The sequence below is a fragment of the Oncorhynchus mykiss genome, chromosome 8, assembly GCF_013265735.2.
Source record: "Oncorhynchus mykiss isolate Arlee chromosome 8, USDA_OmykA_1.1, whole genome shotgun sequence".
NCBI lineage: Eukaryota > Metazoa > Chordata > Actinopteri > Salmoniformes > Salmonidae > Oncorhynchus > Oncorhynchus mykiss.
In genome coordinates, this window is record NC_048572.1 from 6761878 (window position 1) to 6786358 (window position 24481).

At 47.4% G+C, this 24481-nt stretch overlaps 1 protein-coding gene across 1 annotated transcript; it reads left to right on the top strand.

Moving 5' to 3' along the window:
- Positions 1-33: 33 nt before the first annotated feature.
- On the top strand, positions 34-24437 carry zfyve1 (zinc finger, FYVE domain containing 1). Its single transcript, XM_036984630.1, has 12 exons — positions 34-1409; positions 1809-2052; positions 2234-2494; positions 6125-6339; positions 7001-7107; positions 10228-10336; positions 10467-10564; positions 10754-10871; positions 17099-17269; positions 18020-18200; positions 18868-18981; positions 22417-24437. The coding sequence occupies exons 1-12, from the start codon at positions 915-917 to the stop codon at positions 22650-22652; spliced, it is 2349 nt and encodes a 782-aa protein (XP_036840525.1). The 5' UTR covers positions 34-914; the 3' UTR covers positions 22653-24437.
- The last annotated feature ends 44 nt before the right edge of the window (positions 24438-24481 follow it).

Here is a 24481-nt window from a genome sequence, read left to right on the forward strand (position 1 = left end):
AACAACTCTACGGGTATTACTACATTTCCCAGAATGCTATGCGCGGTGTAACTTTTAACCTCTGGATCAAAACAAGCCGATCAGCTGATGAAACTGGGAACAACATCGAATGAAATCTAGCTGTCAGGCAGCGAAATTATCTTAACAAATGTATACATAATAACGGTGTCTTTGTGCTGAATTAAGTTGCACTGGATGCCATGTTTTCTATTAAAATATTATAGCGTTTTTCCTCTGTAGAAGCAACGGTTTAGGTTACGGGAACAGCCGTCGCCCATTTTTTTGTTTTTCGACGAAGGATTTTGTTGATGGTTTTAGTGGTTGAGAAATTTGGTCGTTTGAGTTGATGTGGAGTAACTGAAAAATACGCGAGTGTCATCTTTTGTGGATTTGCGGATTTGTTGATGTTTTTACACTGTCACCGTTGCCTATTTATGCTGTCAAATTGGCTTAGCCAACAACAACAACAACAGCAGCTAACCGTACAGTAGGCTAATTAGCAGTAGCAAGATAATTACAATGTTATTGCTGATTGACAGCTAACGATTACTTGCATGTGGGGCTTGTAGGATAGCTGCATGTCTGGACATGTATGTAGGAAGTCGTTGTTGTGATTGTTTTGCTGACAGACAGGCACTTTGGTGACATATGGCTTTGTCAAAGTGACCTCTCACAGTTCATATTAAATGTCCATCTGCTAAGTGTTTTGGGGAGTATAGAAGAGACACCTCTACCAGAAAAAACAACCACATAATACGCTAGAGAATAATACATTTAAATCTTTAACACTGTAGCATATAGTAATAAACATATTTCCAAGCAGTTTGGTTTCGCAGTGCAGTTGTAGACTCATTGGGTACAGGTTATCGACAGAAAGGTGCACTTGTTAGCAGTAGCATACTGAAGCGATCATTATGAGTGGTCAAGGTCCGTCGGTAGATAAAGGGATGAACACCATCCTGGTGTGTCAGGAGAGCTACGCCTGCGGTGGCTCAGACGAGGCCGCCTTTGAATGCGACGAGTGCGGCAGCCTGCAGTGCGTCCGCTGCGAGCTAGAGCTCCATCGTCAGGAACGCATGAGGAACCATGACCGTGTCCGCATCGCACCGGGACACGTTCCATTTTGTGACTCTTGTAAGGGCGACAGCAGCGGGTGTGGGGTGAACGGAGGCAGGCTGAGGGCGGTGGTGCGCTGCCAGGGCTGTAAAATCAACCTGTGTCTGGATTGCCAGAAGCGGACCCATAGCGGGGTAAACAAGAGGAAGCACCCTGTGACCCCCTACCCTCCTCCCGGTCAAGTCCAGGATAGTAGCCTGGAGGCTGGGGATGGAGGGGAGATGGAGGCCCTCAAGGCAAAACTAGAGAAGGTTTGCAGCTTCTTACTGGTGGATGCGAAGGAGGAGATGCAGGTGAGTGATATCCTTATGACCTGGGGTACATCTCAAATGGCTTCCAATTCCCTAAATAGGGCACTACTTTTGACCAGAACCCACTATAGATTAGTGTTCCATTTGGAATGTAGACATATTATGATCCAGGTATTGAAATAACACCCATAGAAACCACATATCCGTAGCCACGAACCCCTAGGGACGTTTTAGATCTGAAAGCCAGTCTGTATGAGCCAGTCTACAATGGACAGGCTTCCTGTACTTTTTGATCAGAGACCTATGATAGATAGTGCACTACTTTTGACAATATGTCTACGGGTCAAAAGTAGGTCACTAAATGAGAAATACGCTGTGCTCTATTACCTCGGTTGGTGATTAAACTAGCTCACCTCAGGCTCTGTTGTCTTTCCCCTGTAGTTGAAGGATGAGGAAGACTTTGTGAGCCGGCTGGACTGTAGACCTGAGGAACTCCTCAAGGTCGTGTCTATCTTCGGGAACACAGGGGAGGGGAAGTCCCACACACTGAACCATACCTTCTTCCTGGGGCGGGAGGTGTTCCAGACGTCCCCCACTCAGGAGTCATGCACCGTGGGGGTCTGGGCTGCCATGGACCCCATCCACAGAGTGGTGGTGATCGACACAGAGGGACTGCTGGGGGCAGGTGAGGAGGAGAGAGGGGCAATGACACGAATGTTGCTAAATGTCAGCAGCTGTGACATTTTTATTTACGCAATTGACACCGATTTAATCTGTTATCTTATCAAATAAAGATAACGGTGGGAGCAATAACCAGTCAGGAAGCATCTACTAACACGTCCTCTTCCTCTCTATTGGCCACCCAGGATCCAATCAGGGCCAGCGCACCCGGCTGCTCCTCAAAGTCCTAGCCGTCTCCGACCTCATCATCTACCGTACCCACGCCGACCGTCTCCACGACGACCTGTTCAAGTTCCTAGGCGACGCGTCGGACGCCTATCTGAAGCACTTCACCAGGGAGCTGAAGGCCACTACGGCCCGGTGTGGTCTGGACGTCCCTCTGTCCACTCTGGGACCAGCTGTTATTATCTTCCATGAGACCGTCCACACCAAGCTACTGGGCTCAGGTACAGGGTTGGCATTGCCAGGCTTATCAAGCTGTTAAGGTACTATTGGATGAAAACCTAACACGTGGCTCTTGTGGAAACAGTTCAGTATAACCTATTAGAATGTTCACCCACTTACATGGGACCATCCACACCCAAACTAACTGACATCAGGTAGGTGGTTCTGGTTGGCATTTATAGCCTGTCTGCCAGGCTGTTTGTGCTATCGTGCCAACTCATTGTCAATCATTTTCATGCCAATGATTGTAATGGAGTTGTCCTGAGCACAAACAGATCTGGGACCAGGCTATAGAAGGAGACAACAGATCTGGGACCAGGCTATAGAAGGAGACAACGGATCTGAGACCAGGCTATAGAAGGAGACAACAGATCTGGGACCAGGCTATAGAAGGAGACAACAGTTCTGGGATCAGGCTATAGAAGGAGACAACAGATCTGGGACCAGGCTATAGAAGGAGACAACAGATCTGGGACCAGGCTATAGAAGGAGACAACAGATCTGAGACCAGGCTATAGAAGGAGACAACAGATCTGGGACCAGGCTATAGAAGGAGACAACAGTTCTGGGACCAGGCTATAGAAGGAGACAACAGATCTGGGACCAGGCTATATCAGTTATTGGGTAAAGTTAGAATGGACGAGCCATCTGTAGAGAGATAAAATGCTGGGATCAGGTGTAGGTATCCCTGCATTTGGTTACCTGTTAGTTTATACAATTGATTTAAAAATGTTTTTATTGATTTGAATGCGTTACGTGGCTTTAAAGATATCCGGTCCTCTGGAACTGGCTTTTTATACTGAAGGAAAATATCAACGTACAATTTTCTAAGATTTTACTGAGTTACAGTTCATATAAGGAAATCAGTCAATGGAAATAAATTGATCTATGGTTTTCACATGACTGGGAATACAGATATGCATCTGTTGGTCACAGATACCTTAAATAAAATGTAGGGGTGTGGATCAGAAGACCAGTCAGTATTTGGTGTGACCACCATTTTGCCTCATGCAGCGCGACACATCTCCTTCACATAGAGTTGATCAGGCTGTTGATTGTGGCCTGTGGAATGTTGTCCCACTCCTCTTCAATGGCTGTGCGAAGTTGCTGGATATTGGCGGCAGCGTAGAGAGTTAGGAGTTTGTTGTTCCATCGGTCAGAACCTAAACATTTGGTGAGGCTGCCCTTCAGCCCCTACGGTCCTGGCCTGGTGAGGCTGTCTTCAGCCCCTACGGTCCTGGCCTGGCGAGACTGTTTTCAGCCCCTACGGTCTTGGCCTGGCGAGACTGTCTTCAGCCCTTACGGTCCTGGCCTGGCGAGACTGTCTTCAGCCCCTACGGTCCTGGCCTGGCGAGACTGTTTTTCAGCCCCTACGGTCTTGGCCTGGTGAGACTGTTTTCAGCCGCTACGGTCCTGGCCTGGTGAGACAGCCTTCAGCCCCTCCGGTCCTGGCCTGGTGAGGCTGTCTTCAGTCCCAATGGTCCTGGCCTGGTGAGGCTGTCTTCAGTCCCAATGGTCCTGGCCTGGTGAGACTGTCTTCAGCCCCTACGGTCCTGGCCTGGTGAGACAGCCTTCAGCCCCTACGGTCTTGGCCTGGTGAGACTGTTTTCAGCCCCTACGGTCCAGGCCTGGTGAGACTGTCTTCAGCCCCTACAGTCCTGGCCTGGTGAGACTGTCTTCAGCCCCTACAGTCCTGGCCTGGTGAGACAGCCTTCAGCCCCTCCGGTCCTGGCCTGGTGAGGCTGTCTTCAGTCCCAATGGTCCTGGCCTGGTGAGGCTGTCTTCAGTCCCAATGGTCCTGGCCTGGTGAGACTGTCTTCAGCCCCTACGGTCCTGGCCTGGTGAGACAGCCTTCAGCCCCTACGGTCTTGGCCTGGTGAGACTGTTTTCAGCCGCTACGGTCCTGGCCTGGTGAGACAGCCTTCAGCCCCTCCGGTCCTGGCCTGGTGAGGCTGTCTTCAGTCCCAATGGTCCTGGCCTGGTGAGGCTGTCTTCAGTCCCAATGGTCCTGGCCTGGTGAGGCTGTCTTCAGTCCCAATGGTCCTGGCCTGGTGAGGCTGTCTTCAGTCCCAATGGTCCTGGCCTGGTGAGACTGTCTTCAGCCCCTACGGTCCTGGCCTGGTGAGACAGCCTTCAGCCCCTACGGTCTTGGCCTGGTGAGACTGTCTTCAGCCCCTACGGTCCTGGCCTGGTGAGACTGTCTTCAGCCCCTACGGTCCTGGCCTGGTGAGACTTTTTTCAGCCCCTACGGTCCTGGCCTGGTGAGACTGTTTTCAGCCCCTACGGTCCTGGCCTGGTGAGACAGCCTTCAGCCCCTACGGTCTTGGCCTGGTGAGACTGTTTTCAGCCGCTACGGTCCTGGCCTGGTGAGACAGCCTTCAGCCCCTCCGGTCCTGGCCTGGTGAGACTGTTTTCAGCCCCTACGGTCCTGGCCTGGTGAGACTGTCTTCAGCCCCTACGGTCCTGGTTTGGTGAGGCTGTCTTCAGCCCCTACGGTCCTGGCCTGGTGAGACAGCCTTCAGCCCCTCCGGTCCTGGCCTGGTGAGACTGTTTTCAGCCCCTACGGTCCTGGCCTGGTGAGACTGTCTTCAGCCCCTACGGTCCTGGTTTGGTGAGGCTGTCTTCAGCCCCTACGGTCCTGGCCTGGTGAGACTGTTTTCAGCCTCCCGGAGGATCTGAGGCCCTCAGAAACTGTAAAGATGTTTAAAGAAAGATCTTAAGACACCTTTTTAGCCTTTTACTGAGTATAGATAATATAGAATGTTATTTTAATTTTTTACTATCTATACTATTATCTATTTTATTGTTGTTTTACTATTTTCATCTTTCATTTAGAAAAGGTTTTGTTTTATCTTTCTCATCTTGTATTATTTGAATAGTTAAGCACCTTGAAATGCATTCCCTGTAAGAAACGTGCTTTATAAATGATTTAGGAGGACAGGGTTTGATTTGATTTAGGAGGACAGGGTTAGGGGCTGAGACAGAGATATAGGCCGTAGTAGGGTTGTCCTCAATTCACTTTTCATTTTAGAAAGTGGAAATAACATGTCATTCTGGTAGTCACCTATAGCTAATGTCTTTCCCTCTTCTCTCTCTCTCTCCTCCACCCCTCTCTTCACCCCCCTCTCTCTCCCCCTCTCTCCCTCTCCTCTATATATATCTCTCTCTCCTCCACCGCTCTCTCCCTCCTCTATATTTCTCTTTCTCCCCCTTCTCTCTCTCTCTCTCCCCCTCTCTCCCTCTCCTCCTATATATATCTCTCTCTCCTCCACCGCTCTCTCCCTCCTCCATATTTCTCTTTCTCCCCCTTCTCTCTCTCTCACCCTCTCCTCCTATATATATCTCTCTCTCCACCCTTCTCTCCCTCCTCTCTCTCTCTCCCCATCTCTCCCTCTCCTTTATATCTCTCTCTCTCTCTCCTCCTATATATATATCTCTCTCCCTCCCCTCTCTCTCTCCCCCTCTCTCCCTCTCCTCCTATATATATCTCTCTCCCTCCCCTCTCTCTCTCCCCCTCTCTCCCTCTCCTCCTATATATATATCTCTCTCCCTCCCCTCTCTCTCTCCCCCTCTCTCCCTCTCCTCCTATATATATCTCTCTCCCTCCTCTGTATCTCTCTGTCTCTCTCCAGACAACCCATCAGAGTCTGCAGAGCGTCTGCTTCAGGAGCGTTTCAGAAAGCTGGGTCTTTTCCCCGAGGCCTTCAGCTCCATCCAGTACCGCGGGACTCGAACCTACAACCCCCCGACAGACTTCAGCGGTCTCCTGCGTAGTCTGGAGCAACAGTTAGATAACAACACTACCCGCTCACCACGTTCTGCAAACGTCATATACAGAGCCCTGCAGGTAGGTGTGTGTGTGTGTGTGTGTGTGTGTGTGTGTGTGTGTGTGTGTGTGTGCAGGTCGCAGGTCGCAGGTTAATGTTTATTGTCACGAATCTTGCCCTGTAGGCAGCACTGAGCGATTTTCCACTAGATGGGCCAGCTGCAAAGTCAAAATTGACTATATTGTCTTCATTTAGGGTTAGGCATTAGGGCAACGTTCCCCAAAATCTGATTTTAAACCTAACCTTAACTACACTGACAACCCTAATGCAGCATTTCCCAAACTCAGGACCCCAAGAGGTGCACATTTTGGTTTGAACCCCCCCTACACAGCTGATTCAAGTAATCAACTCATCATCAAGCTTTGGTAACGTGAATCAGCTGTGTAGTGGGGGGGGGGACCAAAACGTGCCCCTCTTGGGGTCCCGAATTTGGGAAATGCTGCATTAGGGTTGTCAGTGTGGTTAAGGTTAGGTTTAAAATCAGATTTAATTTTTTTTACATTTGAATCTAGCTAGTGACCACTTTGCAGAGCTGCCTCCACACCAACATTCATGACAATAAATGCCAAACTGTGTGCAGTTGTGTGTGTGTGTGTGTGTGTGTGAGAGTGTTTTGTAAATAATTAATGACCAGCTGTTTTAAACCAACACCTGTGACAAAGCGCTCTCTCTCCCTTCTAGGCCCTGAGTGAGCGTTTCAGTGGGGATATCCCAGAAGAGCACCTGGCCAGTAACTCTTTCTTCCCTGATGAATACTTCACCTGCTCCAGTATCTGTCTCAGCTGTGGGTGAGTCTCTCTGTCTGTGTTCAGTTATCTCTCTCTGTCTCAGTGTTCAGTTATCTCTCTCTGTCTCAGTGTTCAGTTATCTCTCTCTGTCTGTGTTCTGTTATCTCTCTCTGTCTCAGTGTTCAGTTATCTCTCTCTGTCTGTGTTCTGTTATCCCTCAGCCTTAGGATGTTGTCTGTCTCTGTCTCAGTGTTCAGTTATCTCTCAGCTGTAGGAAGTTATCTCTGTCTCAGTGTTCAGTTATTTCTCAGCTGTAGGAAGTTATCTCTCTCTTTCTCAGTGTTCAGTTATCTCTCTGTCTCTGTCTCAGTGTTCTGTTATCTCTCAGCTGTAGGAAGTTATCTCTCTCTTTCTCAGTGTTCAGTTATCTCTCTGTCTCTGTCTCAGTGTTCAGTTATCTCTCTGTCTCTGTCTCAGTGTTCAGATATCTCTCAGCTGTAGGAAGGTGTCTCTCTCTCTCTTTCTCAGTGTTCAGTTATCTCTCTGTCTCTGTCCCAGTGTTCAGTTATCTCGCTGTCTCTGTCTCTGTGTTCAGATATCTCTCAGCTGTAGGAAGGTCTCTCTCTCTCTTTCTCAGTGTTCAGTTATCTCCCTGTCTCTGTCTCTGTGTTCAGATATCTCTCAGCTGTAGGAAAGTCTCTCTCTCTCTGTCTCAGTGTTCAGATATCTCTCAGCTGTAGGAAAGTCTCTCTCTCTCTGTCTCAGTGTTCAGGAATGCTTTCTATTACTGTACGGTGTTCAGCTGGTATGTTGTTATTACATGATTAATGGATATAACATCAGAGCTGCTACATACCATTAGTAATTAATGACCTGATAATTATTCTGGAAAATACCACCAGGAATATATTACCTCCAACAGGACAATAAAACCAACTAACATCATCTTTGTCCTGTCAGGTCTGACTGTAATGAACAGTACAGTAATAAACCTCTTCCTGTAATGAACAGGACAGTAATAAACCTCTTCCTGTCAGGTCTGACTGTAATGAACAGGACAGTAATAAACCTCTTCCTGTCAGGTCTGACTGTAATGAACAGTACAGTAATAAACCTCTTCCTGTCAGGTCTGACTATAATGAACAGTACAGTAATAAACCTCTTCCTGTCAGGTCTGACTGTAATGAACAGTACAGTAATAAACCTCTTCCTGTCAGGTCTGACTGTAATGAACAGTACAGTAATAAACCTCTTCCTGTAATGAACAGGACAGTAATAAACCTCTTCCTGTCAGGTCTGACTGTAATGAACAGGACAGTAATAAACCTCTTCCTGTCAGGTCTGACTATAATGAACAGTACAGTAATAAACCTCTTCCTGTCAGGTCTGACTGTAATGAACAGGACAGTAATAAACCTCTTCCTGTCAGGTCTGACTGTAATGAACAGTACAGTAATAAACCTCTTCCTGTAATGAACAGGACAGTAATAAACCTCTTCCTGTCAGGTCTGACTGTAATGAACAGGACAGTAATAAACCTCTTCCTGTCAGGTCTGACTGTAATGAACAGTACAGTAATAAACCTCTTCCTGTCAGGTCTGACTATAATGAACAGTACAGTAATAAACCTCTTCCTGTCAGGTCTGACTGTAATTAACAGGACAGTAATAAACCTCTTCCTGTCAGGTCTGACTGTAATTAACAGGACAGTAATAAACCTCTTCCTGTCAGGTCTGACTGTAATTAACAGGACAGTAATAAACCTCTTCCTGTCAGGTCTGACTGTAATTAACAGGACAGTAATAAACCTCTTCCTGTCAGGTCTGACTGTAATGAACAGGACAGTAATAAACCTCTTCCTGTCAGGTCTGACTGTAATGAACAGTACAGTAATAAACCTCTTCCTGTAATGAACAGGACAGTAATAAACCTCTTCCTGTCAGGTCTGACTGTAATGAACAGTACAGTAATAAACCTCTTCCTGTAATGAACAGGACAGTAATAAACCTCTTCCTGTCAGGTCTGACTGTAATGAACAGGACAGTAATAAACCTCTTCCTGTCAGGTCTGACTGTAATGAACAGTACAGTAATAAACCTCTTCCTGTCAGGTCTGACTGTAATGAACAGTACAGTAATAAACCTCTTCCTGTCAGGTCTGACTGTAATTAACAGGACAGTAATAAACCTCTTCCTGTCAGGTCTGACTGTAATGAACAGTACAGTAATAAACCTCTTCCTGTCAGGTCTGACTGTATGAACAGTACAGTAATAAACCTCTTCCTGTCAGGTCTGACTGTAATGAACAGTACAGTAATAAACCTCTTCCTGTAATGAACAGGACAGTAATAAACCTCTTCCTGTCAGGTCTGACTGTAATGAACAGTACAGTAATAAACCTCTTCCTGTAATGAACAGGACAGTAATAAACCTCTTCCTGTCAGGTCTGACTGTAATGAACAGGACAGTAATAAACCTCTTCCTGTCAGGTCTGACTGTAATGAACAGTACAGTAATAAACCTCTTCCTGTCAGGTCTGACTGTAATGAACAGTACAGTAATAAACCTCTTCCTGTCAGGTCTGACTGTAATTAACAGGACAGTAATAAACCTCTTCCTGTCAGGTCTGACTGTAATGAACAGTACAGTAATAAACCTCTTCCTTTCAGGTCTGACTGTATGAACAGTACAGTAATAAACCTCTTCCTGTCAGGTCTGACTGTAATGAACAGTACAGTAATAAACCTCTTCCTGTAATGAACAGGACAGTAATAAACCTCTTCCTGTCAGGTCTGACTGTAATGAACAGTACAGTAATAAACCTCTTCCTGTAATGAACAGGACAGTAATAAACCTCTTCCTGTCAGGTCTGACTGTAATGAACAGGACAGTAATAAACCTCTTCCTGTCAGGTCTGACTGTAATGAACAGTACAGTAATAAACCTCTTCCTGTCAGGTCTGACTGTAATGAACAGTACAGTAATAAACCTCTTCCTGTCAGGTCTGACTGTAATTAACAGGACAGTAATAAACCTCTTCCTGTCAGGTCTGACTGTAATGAACAGTACAGTAATAAACCTCTTCCTGTCAGGTCTGACTGTATGAACAGTACAGTAAGAAACCTCTTCCTGTCAGGTCTGACTGTAATGAACAGTACAGTAATAAACCTCTTCCTGTCAGGTCTGGCTGTGTGAACAGTATGAACCATCTGAAAGAGGAAGTGGATCACGAGGCTAAACACCGCTGTCGCTACACTGCTCAATACGACAACCGCATCTACACCTGTAAAGTAGGAACACAGACAGACAGTCTCAATCACTCACACTCACTCACTCAATCACTCACACTCACTCACTCACTCACTCACTCACACACTCACACACAGCTTTGTCTGAGCATGTGCTCTCTCTGCTCCTCAGGCGTGCTATGAGGGAGGGAAGGAGGTGATTGTGATTCCCAAGACGACAGCCTCCTCTGACTCTCCCTGGTTTGGTCTGGCCACGTACGCCTGGTCTGGGTGAGTCCTGAACACGTAGAACTCCTCATTATAATATCCTGTTCAGATGTCATAGTGAGTCACTACCTCTAATGGAAAGTCCTTTTATTTTTCTGACTTTCAATGTTTCAGCTGATCACATCTGATCTCTGATAGTATAACTGAGAGCGTGTGTTAGCTGAACTTAAGTAGTGTTGTTGTTGTTTACAGGTATGTGATAGAGTGTCCAAACTGTGGAGTGATCTACAGAAGTAGGCAGTACTGGTACGGGAACCAGGACCCAGTGGACACAGTGGTCAGGACTGAAATACAACACATCTGGCCTGGGGTAAGAACAACAGAGGGCTCCCCTACTTATGCCTGGGCCCGTATTCATGCAGCGTCTCAGAGTAAGAGTGTTGTTCTATGGGCAGGTCCATGTCATTTTAATCATTGGATCTAACAGGCAAAACTGATCCTTCATCATCTCTCCTACTCTGAGAGGGGAGGGGCATCTCTCCTACTCTGAGAGGCATCTCTCCTACTCTGAGAGGCATCTCTCCTACTCTGAGAGGCATCTCTCCTACTCTGAGAGGCATCTCTCCTACTCTGAGAGGCATCTCTCCTACTCTGAGAGGCATCTCTCCTACTCTGAGAGGCATCTCTCCTAGTCTGAGAGGCATCTCTCCTAGTCTGAGAGGCATCTCTCCTAGTCTGAGAGGCATCTCTCCTACTCTGAGAGGCATCTCTCCTACTCTGAGAGGCATCTCTCCTACTCTGAGAGGCATCTCTCCTAGTCTGAGAGGCATCTCTCCTACTCTGAGAGGCGATAGGCATCTCTCCTACTCTGAGAGGCATCTCTCCTACTCTGAGAGGCATCTCTCCTACTCTGAGAGGCATCTCTCCTACTCTGAGAGGCATCTCTCCTACTCTGAGAGGCGATGGGCATCTCTCCTACTCTGAGAGGGGAGGGACGTCTCTCCTACTCTGAGAGGGGAGGGACGTCTCTCCTACTCTGAGAGGGGAGGGGCATCTCTCCTACTCTGAGAGGCATCTCTCCTACTCTGAGAGGCATCTCTCCTACTCTGAGAGGCATCTCTCCTAGTCTGAGAGGCGAGGGGCATGTCTCCTACTCTGAGAGGCATCTCTCCTACTCTGAGAGGGGAGGGGCATCTCTCCTAGTCTGAGAGGCATCTCTCCTACTCTGAGAGGCATCTCTCCTACTCTGAGAGGGGAGGGGCATGTCTCCTACTCTGAGAGGCATCTCTCCTAGTCTGAGAGGCGAGGGGCATGTCTCCTACTCTGAGAGGCATCTCTCCTACTCTGAGAGGGGAGGGGCATCTCTCCTAGTCTGAGAGGCATCTCTCCTACTCTGAGAGGCATCTCTCCTACTCTGAGAGGCGATGGGCATCTCTCCTAGTCTGAGAGGCATCTCTCCTAGTCTGAGAGGCATCTCTCCTAGTCTGAGAGGCATCTCTCCTAGTCTGAGAGGCATCTCTCCTAGTCTGAGAGGCATCTCTCCTACTCTGAGAGGCATCTCTCCTACTCTGAGAGGCATCTCTCCTACTCTGAGAGGCATCTCTCCTACTCTGAGAGGCATCTCTCCTACTCTGAGAGGGGAGGGGCATGTCTCCTACTCTGAGAGGCGATGGGCATCTCTCCTAGTCTGAGAGGCGAGGGGCATGTCTCCTACTCTGAGAGGCATCTCTCCTACTCTGAGAGGGGAGGGGCATCTCTCCTAGTCTGAGAGGCATCTCTCCTACTCTGAGAGGGGAGGGGCATGTCTCCTACTCTGAGAGGCGATGGGCATCTCTCCTACTCTGAGAGGCGATGGGCATCCCTCCTACTCTGAGAGGCGAGGGGCATCTCTCCTACTCTGAGAGGCGATGGCCATCCCTCCTACTCTGAGAGGCGAGGGGCATCTCTCCTTCTCTGAGAGGCGATGGCCATCCCTCCTACTCTGAGAGGCGAGGGGCATGTCTCCTACTCTGAGAGGCGATGGGCCCTTGTTCTCACTTAATTCTAGCCCTGTTGTAGAAGCTCTACACAGTTATTTTCTTTAGGCGAAGTCCCACACATTCCAGAGAAGTCTGGTTGTTTCAGTTTGGCTGAAGTTAAGCAGTTGTTTTAGTAAATGGATTAGAATGTACCACAATAAGGAATACATACTGACTGACCTCCTCGTCACTCCTGCTACTAGTCTTGCTCTCGTTCTCGCTGGTGGTTTTAGGTCAGTTGCTGTAAAGAGTCTCTCTGGGTTGGTGTGTTTGTATAAGAAAGCCTTGTGACGATAATATTCTGGATCCCATTATTTTATTTTTTTATCCCACAAATGTTGATGCCCATGTAGAAGAATTGGTGTGATGACCGTGTCAAATAGTTTAAGACAAATTCTCATTGGTGGGTCTTCCTACACTAAACAAAAAATATCAACCCAACATGTAAAGTGTTGGTTCCATGTTTCATGAGCTGAAATGAAAGATCCCAGAAATATTCCATACTCACAAAAAAGCGTATTTCTCTCAAATTTTCTGCACAAATTTGTTGGTGTGACATAACATATAACACCTGTCTGGTGACTATCAGGGTCTCAGGGCCTGTTGGTAATATGACACCTGTCTGGTGATTTACAGGGTTTTAGGGCCTGTTGGTAATATGACACCTGTCTGGTGATTTACAGGGTCTCAGGGCCTGTTGGTAATATGACACCTGTCTGGTGATTTACAGGGTCTCAGGGGCCTGTTGGTAATATAACACCTGTCTGGTGACTATCAGGGTCTCAGGGCCTGTTGGTAATATGACACCTGTCGGTTGATTTACAGGGTTTTAGGGCCTGTTGGTAATATAACACCTGTCTGGTGATTTACAGGGTCTCAGGGCCTGTTGGTAATATAACACCTGTCTGGTGATTTACAGGGTCTCAGGGCCTGTTGGTAATATAACACCTGTCTGGTGATTATCAGGGTCTCAGGGCCTGTTGGTAATATAACACCTGTCTGGTGATTTACAGGGTATCAGGGCCTGTTGGTAATATAACACCTGTCTGGTGATTTACAGGGTCTCAGGGCCTGTTGGTAATATGACACCTGTCTGGTGATTTACAGGGTCTCAGGGCCTGTTGGTAATATAACACCTGTCTGGTGATTTACAGGGTCTCAGGGCCTGTTGGTAATATGACACCTGTCTGGTGATTTACAGGGTCTCAGGGCCTGTTGGTAATATAACACCTGTCTGGTGATTTACAGGGTCTCAGGGCCTGTTGGTAATATGACACCTGTCTGGTGATTTACAGGGTCTCAGGGCCTGTTGGTAATATAACACCTGTCTGGTGATTTACAGGGTCTCAGGGCCTGTTGGTAATATGACACCTGTCTGGTGATTTACAGGGTCTCAGGGCCTGTTGGTAATATAACACCTGTCTGGTGATTTACAGGGTCTCAGGGCCTGTTGGTAATATGACACCTGTCTGGTGATTTACAGGGTCTCAGGGCCTGTTGGTAATATAACACCTGTCTGGTGATTTACAGGGTCTCAGGGCCTGTTGGTAATATGACACCTGTCTGGTGATTTACAGGGTCTCAGGGCCTGTTGGTAATATAACACCTGTCTGGTGATTATCAGGGTCTCAGGGCCTGTTGGTAATATAACACCTGTCTGGTGATTTACAGGGTATCAGGGCCTGTTGGTAATATAACACCTGTCTGGTGATTTACAGGGTCTCAGGGCCTGTTGGTAATCTGACACCTGTCTGGTGATTTACAGGGTCTCAGGGCCTGTTGGTAATATAACACCTGTCTGGTGATTTACAGGGTCTCAGGGCCTGTTGGTAATATGACACCTGTCTGGTGATTTACAGGGTCTCAGGGCCTGTTGGTAATATAACACCTGTCTGGTGATTTACAGGGTCTCAGGGCCTGTTGGTAATATAACACCTGTCTGGTGATTTACAGGGTCTCAGGGCCTGTTGGTAATATAACACCTGTCTGGTGATTTACAGGGTCTCAGGGCCTGTTGGTAATATGACACCTGTCTGGTGATTTACAGGGTCTCAGGGCCTGTTGGTAATATGACACCTGTCTGGTGATTTACAGGGTCTCAGGGCCTGTTGGTAATATGACACCTGTCTGGTGATTTACAGGGTCTCAGGGCCTGTTGGTAATATGACACCTGTCTGGTGATTTACAGGGTCTCAGGGCCTGTTGGTAATATGACACCTGTCTGGTGATTTACAGGGTCTCAGGGCCTGTTGGTAATATAACACCTGTCTGGTGATTTACAGGGTCTCAGGGCCTGTTGGTAATATGACACCTGTCTGGTGATTTACAGGGTCTCAGGGCCTGTTGGTAATATGACACCTGTCTGGTGATTTACAGGGTCTCAGGGCCTGTTGGTAATATAACACCTGTCTGGTGATTTACAGGGTCTCAGGGCCTGTTGGTAATATAACACCTGTCTGGTGATTTACAGGGTCTCAGGGCCTGTTGGTAATATAACACCTGTCTGGTGATTATCAGGGTCTCAGGGCCTGTTGGTAATATGACACCTGTCTGGTGATTTACAGGGTCTCAGGGCCTGTTGGTAATATGACACCTGTCTGGTGATTTACAGGGTCTCAGGGCCTGTTGGTAATATAACACCTGTCTGGTGATTTACAGGGTCTCAGGGCCTGTTGGTAATATAACACCTGTCTGGTGATTTACAGGGTTTTAGGGCCTGTTGGTAATATGACACCTGTTTAGGTTCTGGTCCACTTGTATGAGGGCTAGACGGGGTAGAGTTTAGGTTCTGGTCCACTTGTATGAGGGCTAGACGGGGTAGAGTTTAGGTTCTGGTCCACTGGTATGAGGGCTAGACGGGGTAGAGTTTAGGTTCTGGTCCACTTGCATGAGGGCTAGACGGGGTAGAGTTTAGGTTCTGGTCCACTTGTATGAGGGCTAGACGGGGTAGAGTTTAGGTTCTGGTCCACTTGTATGAGGGCTAGACGGGGTAGAGTTTAGGTTCTGGTCCACTTGTATGAGGGCTAGACGGGGTAGAGTTTAGGTTCTGGTCCACTTGTATGAGGGCTAGACGGGGTAGAGTTTAGGTTCTGGTCCACTTGTATGAGGGCTAGACGGGGTAGAGTTTAGGTTCTGGTCCACTTGTATGAGGGCTAGACGGGGTAGAGTTTAGGTTCTGGTCCACTTGTATGAGGGCTAGACGGGGTAGAGTTTAGGTTCTGGTCCACTTGTATGAGGGCTAGACGGGGTAGAGTTTAGGTTCTGGTCCACTTGTATGAGGGCTAGACGGGGTAGAGTTTAGGTTCTGGTCCACTTGTATGAGGGCTAGACGGGGTAGAGTTTAGGTTCTGGTCCACTTGTATGAGGGCTAGACGGGGTAGAGTTTAGGTTCTGGTCCACTTGTATGAGGGCTAGACGGGGTAGAGTTTAGGTTCTGGTCCACTTGTATGAGGGCTAGACGGGGTAGAGTTTAGGTTCTGGTCCACTTGTATGAGGGCTAGACGGGGTAGAGTTTAGGTTCTGGTCCACTTGTATGAGGGCTAGACGGGGTAGAGTTTAGGTTCTGGTCCACTTGTATGAGGGCTAGACGGGGTAGAGTTTAGGTTCTGGTCCACTTGTATGAGGGCTAGACGGGGTAGAGTTTAGGTTCTGGTCCACTTGTATGAGGGCGAGAGGACATGATCATAAAGGCATTGATTTGTTTCGTTCTCCATATTTGTAATGTCAGTGGACTGCACGGTTTCCTAGTGTAGAGCAATATGTAAACCTATCAGGAGAGTCACCCTTCACCCTGCCATTAACAATGTCTCTCACCTCCATCCCCCCTCGCTCTCTCTTTCCCTCTTCTTCTCTCCCTTTCCTCCCTCTCTCTCTCCCCCTTCTCTTTCCTCCCTCTTCTCTCTCCCCCTTCTCTTTCCTCCCTCTTCTCTCTCCCCCTTCTCTCTCCTCGCTCTTCTCTCTCCCCCTTCTCCCTCTTCCTCTCCTCTCTCTTCTCTCATCCTCCCTTCCCCTCCTCTCTCTTCTCTCATCCTCCCTTCCCCTCCTCCCTCTCCCCTTCTCTCCCTCGCTCTTCTCTCTCCCCCTTCTCTTTCCTCCCTCTCTCTCTCTCCCCCTTCTCTCTCCTCTCTCTTCTCTCATCCTCCCTTCCCCTCCTCCCTCTCCCCTTCTCTCCCTCGCTCTTCTCTCTCCCCCTTCTCTTTCCTCCCTCTTCTTCTCTCCCTTTCCTCCCTCTCTCTCCCTCCCCCTTCTCTCTCCCCCTTCTCTCTCCCCCTTCTCTCTCCTCCCCTTCTCTCTCCTCCCCTTCTCTCTCCTCCCTCTTCTCTCTCCTCCCCCTTCTCTCTCCTCCCCTTCACTCTCCTCCCTCTTCTCTCTCCCCCTCCCTCTTCTCTCCCTCTCTCCTTCTCCCCTCTCTCTCTCCTCCCTCTTCTCTCTCCTCCCTCTTCTCTCCCTCTCTCCTTCTCCCCTCTCTCTCTCCTCCCTCTTCTCTCCCTCTCTCCTTCTCCCCTCTCTCTCTCCTCCCTCTTCTCTCTCCTCCCTCTTCTCTCCCTCTCTCCTTCTCCCCTCTCTCTCTCCTCTCCAGTCAGATGGTTTTCTGAAGGACAACAACAATGCAGCTCAGCGACTGTTGGACGGTGTGAACTACATCTCCCAGAGTGTGTCAGAGCTCAGTGTGAAACCTGCCAAAGCTGTCACTTCCTGGCTGACCGACCAGATTGCCCCAGCCTACTGGAAACCCAACTTCCTCATCCTGGTACGTGGTCCTCACAGCCATCTGGACACACAGGTTTAGACACAGCGTGGATCCAATCATGGGATCCCATTCCCTAGCCAGTGATTCCCTAAATTGAGGTATTATGCCTCAGCTGTGCAGTGAACATGTTTGGACATATTCATGTTGTCATGGATTATTGTTTGACTGTGTAAAGACTGTCCATTTCTCTTATGACTGTGTATAGACTGTCCATTTATCCTATGACTGTGTATAGACTGTCCATTTATCTTATGACTGTGTATAGACTGTCCATTTCTTCTATGTGTGCTTGTGTTTTCAGCCTGTGATATAATCTCTCTCCTGTGCTCTCTGTGCTCTCTGTGTTCTCTGTGTCTCTGTGTTCTCTGTGTCTCTGTGTTTTCTGTGTCTCTGTGTTCTCTGTGTTCTTTGTGTTCTCTGTGTCTCTGTGTTGTCTGTGTTCTCTGTGTCTCTGTGTCTGTGTTCTCTGTGTCTGTGTTCTCTGTGTCTCTGTGTTCTCTGTGTCTGTGTTCTCTGTGTCTGTGTTCTCTGTGGTCTCTGTGTTCTCTGTGTCTCTATGTCTCTGTGTTCTCTGTGTTCTCTGTGTCTCTGTGTCTCTGTGTTCTCTGTGTTCTCTGTGTTCTCTGTGTTCTCTGTGTCTCTGTCTCTGTGTTCTCTGTGTTCTCTGTGGTCTCTGTGTTCTCTGTGTCTCTGTGTTCTCTGTGTCTCTATGTCTCTGTGTTCTCTGTGTCTCTGTGTTCTCTGTAACAGAAATGTTCTAAGTGCAGTGAGGTGTTCCAGGACAACGATACTAAGCACCACTGCCGTGCCTGTGGAGAGGGCTTCTGTGACGGCTGCTCCACCAAGAACCGTCCTGTTCCTGAGAGGGGCTGGGGGCTCGTCCCCGTACGGGTCTGTGATGCCTGCTTCCTGAACCGGAGCGTCTCAGAAGGTAAGGACGTCGTTGTATATCAAAAACGATGTCTACAGTTATCCTATGATGTCCCAATAGGTCTTTAAAGAATACTCTTAGATAAACCTGGATGTCACATGAACATCAAAATTAGGTGGTAAATCGTGTAATCAAATCATATGTTATTTGTCACAGTGAAACGCTTACTGACAGACCATTAACCAACAAGGCAGTTTTAAGAAAAAACAAGTGTTAAGTATTTACTAAATAAATTGGAAGTAAACAATAAATAATAAAATAACAGTAACGAGGCTATATACAGGGGGTACCGGCAGAGTCAATGTGCGGGGGCACAGGTTAGTCGAGGTAACATGTTGGTATTACAGACTCGGTCAGGGACAGGTTGAAAATGTCAGTGAAGACACCTACCAGTTGGTCAGCTCATGCTCTGAGTACACGTCCTGGTAATCCGTCTGGCCCCGCGTCCTTGTGAATGTTGACCTGTTTAAAGGTTTTACATCGGCTACGGAGAGCGTGATCACACAGTCCTCCGGAAACAGCTGGTGCTCTCATGCATGCTTCAGTGTTGCTTGCCTCAATGTTTTCCCCCTTTTTACTTTTTGTTTTTCCTACTCTTATTTTCTGGTTGCCATATCTTATGAATAATATTTGTTTCTCGTTCCTTCCTTCTGTGTGTGTGTTGCAGAGCTGCTGGATGCCGCGTTGGAGGAGGAGGAAGGAGGGACACTCAGTAGGAGAGTAGGAGAGGCTGTTCAGAATACACTGGGAGCTGTGGTCACTGCTACATACATCCCTCTGGGTGAGTACTATAGACCTCTGGATGAATACTGTAGCCCTCTGGGTGAGTACTGTGGCCCTCTGGGTGAGTACTGTGGCCCTCTGGGTGAGTACTGTAGCCCTCTGGGTGAGTACTATAGCCCTCTGGGTGAGTACTGTAGTCTAGATTACTCCGTGGTCACTGCTACATACATCCCTCTGGGTGAGTACTGTAGCCCTCTGGGTGAGTACTGTAGCCCTCTGGGTGAGTACTGTAGTCCAGATTACTCTGTGGTCACCAATACATACATCCCTCTGGGTGAGTACTGTAGCCCTCTGGGTGAGTACTGTAGCCCTCTGGGTGAGTACTGTAGCCCTCTGGGTGAGTACTGTAGCCCTCTGGGTGAGTACTGTAGCCCTCTGGGTGAGTACTGTAGCCCCCTGGGTGAGTACTGTAGCCCTCTGGGTGAGTACTGTAGCCCTCTGGGTGAGTACTGTAGTCTAGATTACTCTGTGGTCACTGCTACATACATCCCTCTGGGTGAGTACTGTAGCCCTCTGGGTGAGTACTGTAGCCCTCTGGGTGAGTACTGTAGCCCTCTGGGTGAGTACTGTAGCCCTCTGGGTGAGTACTATAGTCTAGATTACTCTGTGGTCACCAATACATACATCCCTCTGGGTGAGTACTGTAGCCATCTGGGTGAGTACTTAAGCCCTCTGGGTGAGTACTGTAGCCCTCTGGGTGAGTACTGTAGCCCTCTGGGTGAGTACTGTAGCCCTCTGGGTGAGTACTGTAGCCCTCTGGGTGAGTACTGTAGCCCCCTGGGTGAGTACTGTAGCCCCCTGGGTGAGTACTGTAGCCCCCTGGGTGAGTACTGTAGCCCTCTGGGTGAGTACTGTAGCCCTCTGGGTGAGTGCTGTAGTCTAGATTACTCTGTGGTCACCACTACATACGGTGCATTCGGAAAGTATTCAGACCCCTTAACATTTTCAACATTTTGTTACGTTACAGCCTTAATCTAAAATGGATTACATTTGTTTTTCCCTCCCATCCTTCTACACACAATACCAAATAATGAGAAAGTGAAAATTATATATTTTTTAAAATAAATAAATATCACATTTACATAAGTATTCAGACCCTTTACTCAGTACTTTGTTGAAGCACCTTTGGCAGCGATTACAGCCTAGAGTCTTCCTGGGTATGACGCTACAAGCTTGGCACACCTGTATTTGGGGAGTTTCTCCCATTCTTCTCTGCAGATCCTCTCAAGCTCTGTCAGGTTGGATGGGGAGTGTTGCTGCACAGCTATTTTCAGGTCTCTCCAGAGATATTCGATCGGATTCAAGCCCGGGCTCTGACAGGACCACTCAAGGACATTCAGATACTTGTTTCGAAGGCACTCCAGCATTACCTTGGCTGTGTGCTTAGGGTCGCTCTGGAACAGGTTTTCATCAAGGATCTCTTTGTACTTGCTACTTTCATCTTTCCCTCGGTCCTGACTAGTCTCTCAGTCCCTGCCGCTGAAAAACATGATGATGCCACCACCATGCTTCACCGTAGGGATGGTGGCAGGTTTCCTCCAGACGTGACGTTTGGAATTCAGTTCAATCTTGGTTTCATCAGACTAGAGAATCTTGTTTCTCAAGAGAGACTAGAGAATCTTGTTTCTCAAGAGAGACTAGAGAATCTTGTTTCACTGAGAGACTTTAGGTGCCTTTTGGCAAACTCCAAGCGGACAGTCATGTGCCTTTTACTGAGGAGTGGCTTCCGTTTGCCTACTATACCATAAAGGCTGATTGGTGGGATCTGCAGAGAAGGTTCTCCCATCTCCACAGAGGAACTCTGGGGCTCTGTCAGAGTGACCATCGGGTTCTTGGTCATCTCCCTGACCAAGGCCCTTCTCCCCCGATTTCTCGGTTTGGCCGGACGGCCAGCAATAGGAACAGTCTGGTGGTTCCAAACTTCTTCCATTTAAGAATGATGGAGGCCACTGTGTTCTTGGGGACCTTCAATGCTGCAGAAATGTTTTGGTACCCTTCCCCAGATCTGTGCCTCGACACAATCCTGTCTCGGAGCTCTACGGACAATTCCATCCACCTTATGGCTTGGTTTTTGCTCTGACATGCACTGTCAACTGTGAGACCTTATATAGACAGGTGTGTGCCTTTCCAAATCATGTCCAATCAATTTAATTTACCACAGGTGGACTCCAATCAAGTTGTAGAAACATCTCAAAGATGATCAATGGAAACAGGATGCACCTTAGCCACAATTTAGAGTCTCATAGCAAAGGGTCTGAATACTTATGTAAATAAGGTATTTGCAAAAAATTTATTCTAAAAACCTGTTTTTGCTTTGTCATTATGAGGTATTGTGATGTCATTATGAGGTATTGTGATGTCATTATGGGGTATTGTGATGTCATTATGGGGTATTGTGATGTCATTGTGGGGTATTGTGATGTCATTATGGGGTATTGTGATGTCATTATGGGGTATTGTGATGTCATTATGGGGTATTGTGATGTCATTATGAGGTATTGTGTGTAGATTGATGAGGGGAAAATAGTATTTTATCCATTTTAGAATAAGGCTGTAATGTGGAAAAGGTGTTCTGAAAAGGTGTTCTGAATACTGGTCACGTGACTCCCTGTATAGCAGGCCGTGGTCACGTGACTCACTGCACAGCAGGCCGTGGTCACGTGACTCACTGTATAGCAGGCCGTGGTCACGCGGCTCCCTGCGCAGCAGGCCGTGGTCACGCGGCTCCCTGCGCAGCAGGCCGTGGTCACGCGGCTCCCTGCGCAGCAGGCCGTGGTCACGCGACTCCCTGTGCAGCAGGCCGTGGTCACGCGGCTCCCTGCGCAGCAGGCCGTGGTCACGCGACTCCCTGTGCAGCAGGCCGTGGTCACGCGACTCCCTGCGCAGCAGGAGCAGGTTTGGTGTACGTAATTAACTGTAAGGTCAATGAGAGAAGAAGGTTGAAAAGATTTAAAGGTGCAATATGCAGAAACCACTCCGCCTTTTCCTGGGTGCTAAAATTCTAAATGGTTTGCCTGAGTTCAGTGTATGTGACAAAACAAACAGTCGTTGTACCATCTAAAAAATATATTTTCATTAAACCAAAAATACATTTTCAGCTGTTTTGAAGCTGGATTACAAAAGTAACAGACGCCAAAATAAAAAACACCTGAATTTAAGACCGGGAAGCATAGAAATAGAGCAGATATGCAGCTTGCTTTCAATGGGAATGCCGGATCTATAACTCGTGCTTCTATGTGAATTTGGTCAGGTCGCCCCAAAAAAATGACATATATTGTAGCTTTTAATAGAGGCTTAAGAGGGAAAACTGTGATGGGTCACTTTGACATAGCCATGTCTTCCAAAACTAAAGTGTGTGTGTGTGTGTGTGTGTGTGTGTGTGTGTGTGTGTGTGTGTCTGGGTATAACTGTGTGTCCTCTCCTCTCCCTCTAGGTCTGATGAAGGATGCAGCTCGTCCAGCCTACTGGGTTCCAGACCAAGATATCCGATGCTGCTGTGAGTGTCAGAGAGACTTCTCCGCGCCGCGTCTCTCCATCCACCACTGCAGGGCCTGCGGCCAGGGCGTGTGTGACGACTGCTCCCCTGAACGCAGAGCGGTGCCCTCTAGGGGTTGGGACCACCCAGTGCGTGTCTGCAACACATGTCACCAGAAACCTGGGGACCTCTAGTAGGAGATAGGGAACTAGGAGATAGGGAACATATTGGTACCCTATTCAAAAGTAGGGCACTATATATGGACTGGGACGCAACCAGAGAGACAGTTAAGGGTTGTGTTCATTAGGCTCGAAATGGAAAAAAATACTCCACAACAGGGAGGGACTATCTGTACTTGTCCAATAAGAAAGCTGATTTTTGTTTCCCCCCCCTGCTTCTAAACTTTTTTTTTTTGCTACTACGGTGTGCCCTAATGAACACGACCCAGGTTCCACCTAACGCTGTGGAACTCCCCCGTCTCTCTGTGGCTCGGGCCAGGGAGTTCTTCTTATTCATTGTGATGTCATCCGTCCTAAAGCCTTGGGCGTCACTTTATCCGAGAGGGAGAGAGTTACGCGTTCCTTGGCTTTAAAGAAGTTCATTCCACGTTTTAAGATGATTAGCCTGAATAACTACCAATCTGTATAATAATCTCGGACGCTGGGTGGTTGTATATGTGCTTTTAAAACGGCGCAGACAGACAATAGAATAGCATTAATTCCATATACACTACCAGTCAAAAGTTTGGACACACCTACTCATTCAAGGGTTTTTCTTTATTTTCTACATTGTAGAATAATAGTGAAGACATCAAAACTATGAAATAACACATATGGAATCATGTAGTAACCAAAAAAAGGTGTTCAACAAATCAAGCATTCCAGGTGAAGCTGGTTGAGAGAATGCCAAGAGTGTGCAAAGCTGTCAAGGCAAAGGGTGGCTACTTTGAAGAATCTCAAATACATTTTGATTTGTTTAACACTTTTTTGACTGTAATAATATGAGAAGTTTACTATAGTGGGGGAAAAGTTATTTGTTTTTATACGATGTTATCTCAAGCCCCATTTCTACCTGGTGCTAACATGGGTCCTGATCTTGACTACATTCTGAATTTGCCCACATTTCCAAAAATGTGTCTGTTATCCATCCACTGTGTCTGCGTTGTGACCAGATTTCCTCGTCCCCTTCCTTTATCAAAAATTATTTCACAGCTATTCTTTTTACAATATATAAATAATATTTTTTGAGACATATTGATGTAATCAGTCAATTGTGCCACCCGTTGATGATTTAAATGGTGCCTCTGTCCAGATCTGTCTACACTTGTAAGATATCCAGACAATGTGTCTGACTACCTCCAGAGGTGAGCAGGAGGATCGGATCACAGTCTTTTACTCTTCTACACCCGTCTAAAAATGTGGTCACAATCAGAATGTAGACAAGATCAGGACAAAGGACGCAAGCTAAAACCAGGTATAAACGGGGCTACTGAGTGACAGACTGACTGTAGAATAGATTGCTGAGTTGGAATGATTAGAATGTGAACCATTCTACAATAGGAGTTGCCTTCAAATAGTGAATGGCTCACAGTGTGTAGAATAGCTAGTATGAAAGGATATCAACACTCTTTGGGGCTGGACCCTGAAACATTCAGTTCATAGTATATAAACCATTACACCACCTGAGACTGTGGTAAATAATATTAGCTGAAATGATCTAGCCTGGTCTCAGATCTGTTTGTGCTGTTTTGACGACTCTTATGTGGACAATAGGAGTTGGCAAAACACACATTTTAGGTCCCAGGCTAAAAAGTATGGGGTAGGTGCAGAGTAACTGACTGGAATCACTGGAACAGGCCTCATATCATATAGAACACTGCTTAAGATAGACTGAAGATCAGTACCATTTGTCTGTTTTAATGTACCATGTGTACGTACGTAATAAACTTGACAACCTCAGGGTGTGGTTCTAGAACAAGCAGAACCTCAAAGTGTGTGTGTCATCATTTAAAAAAAAAAGCAGC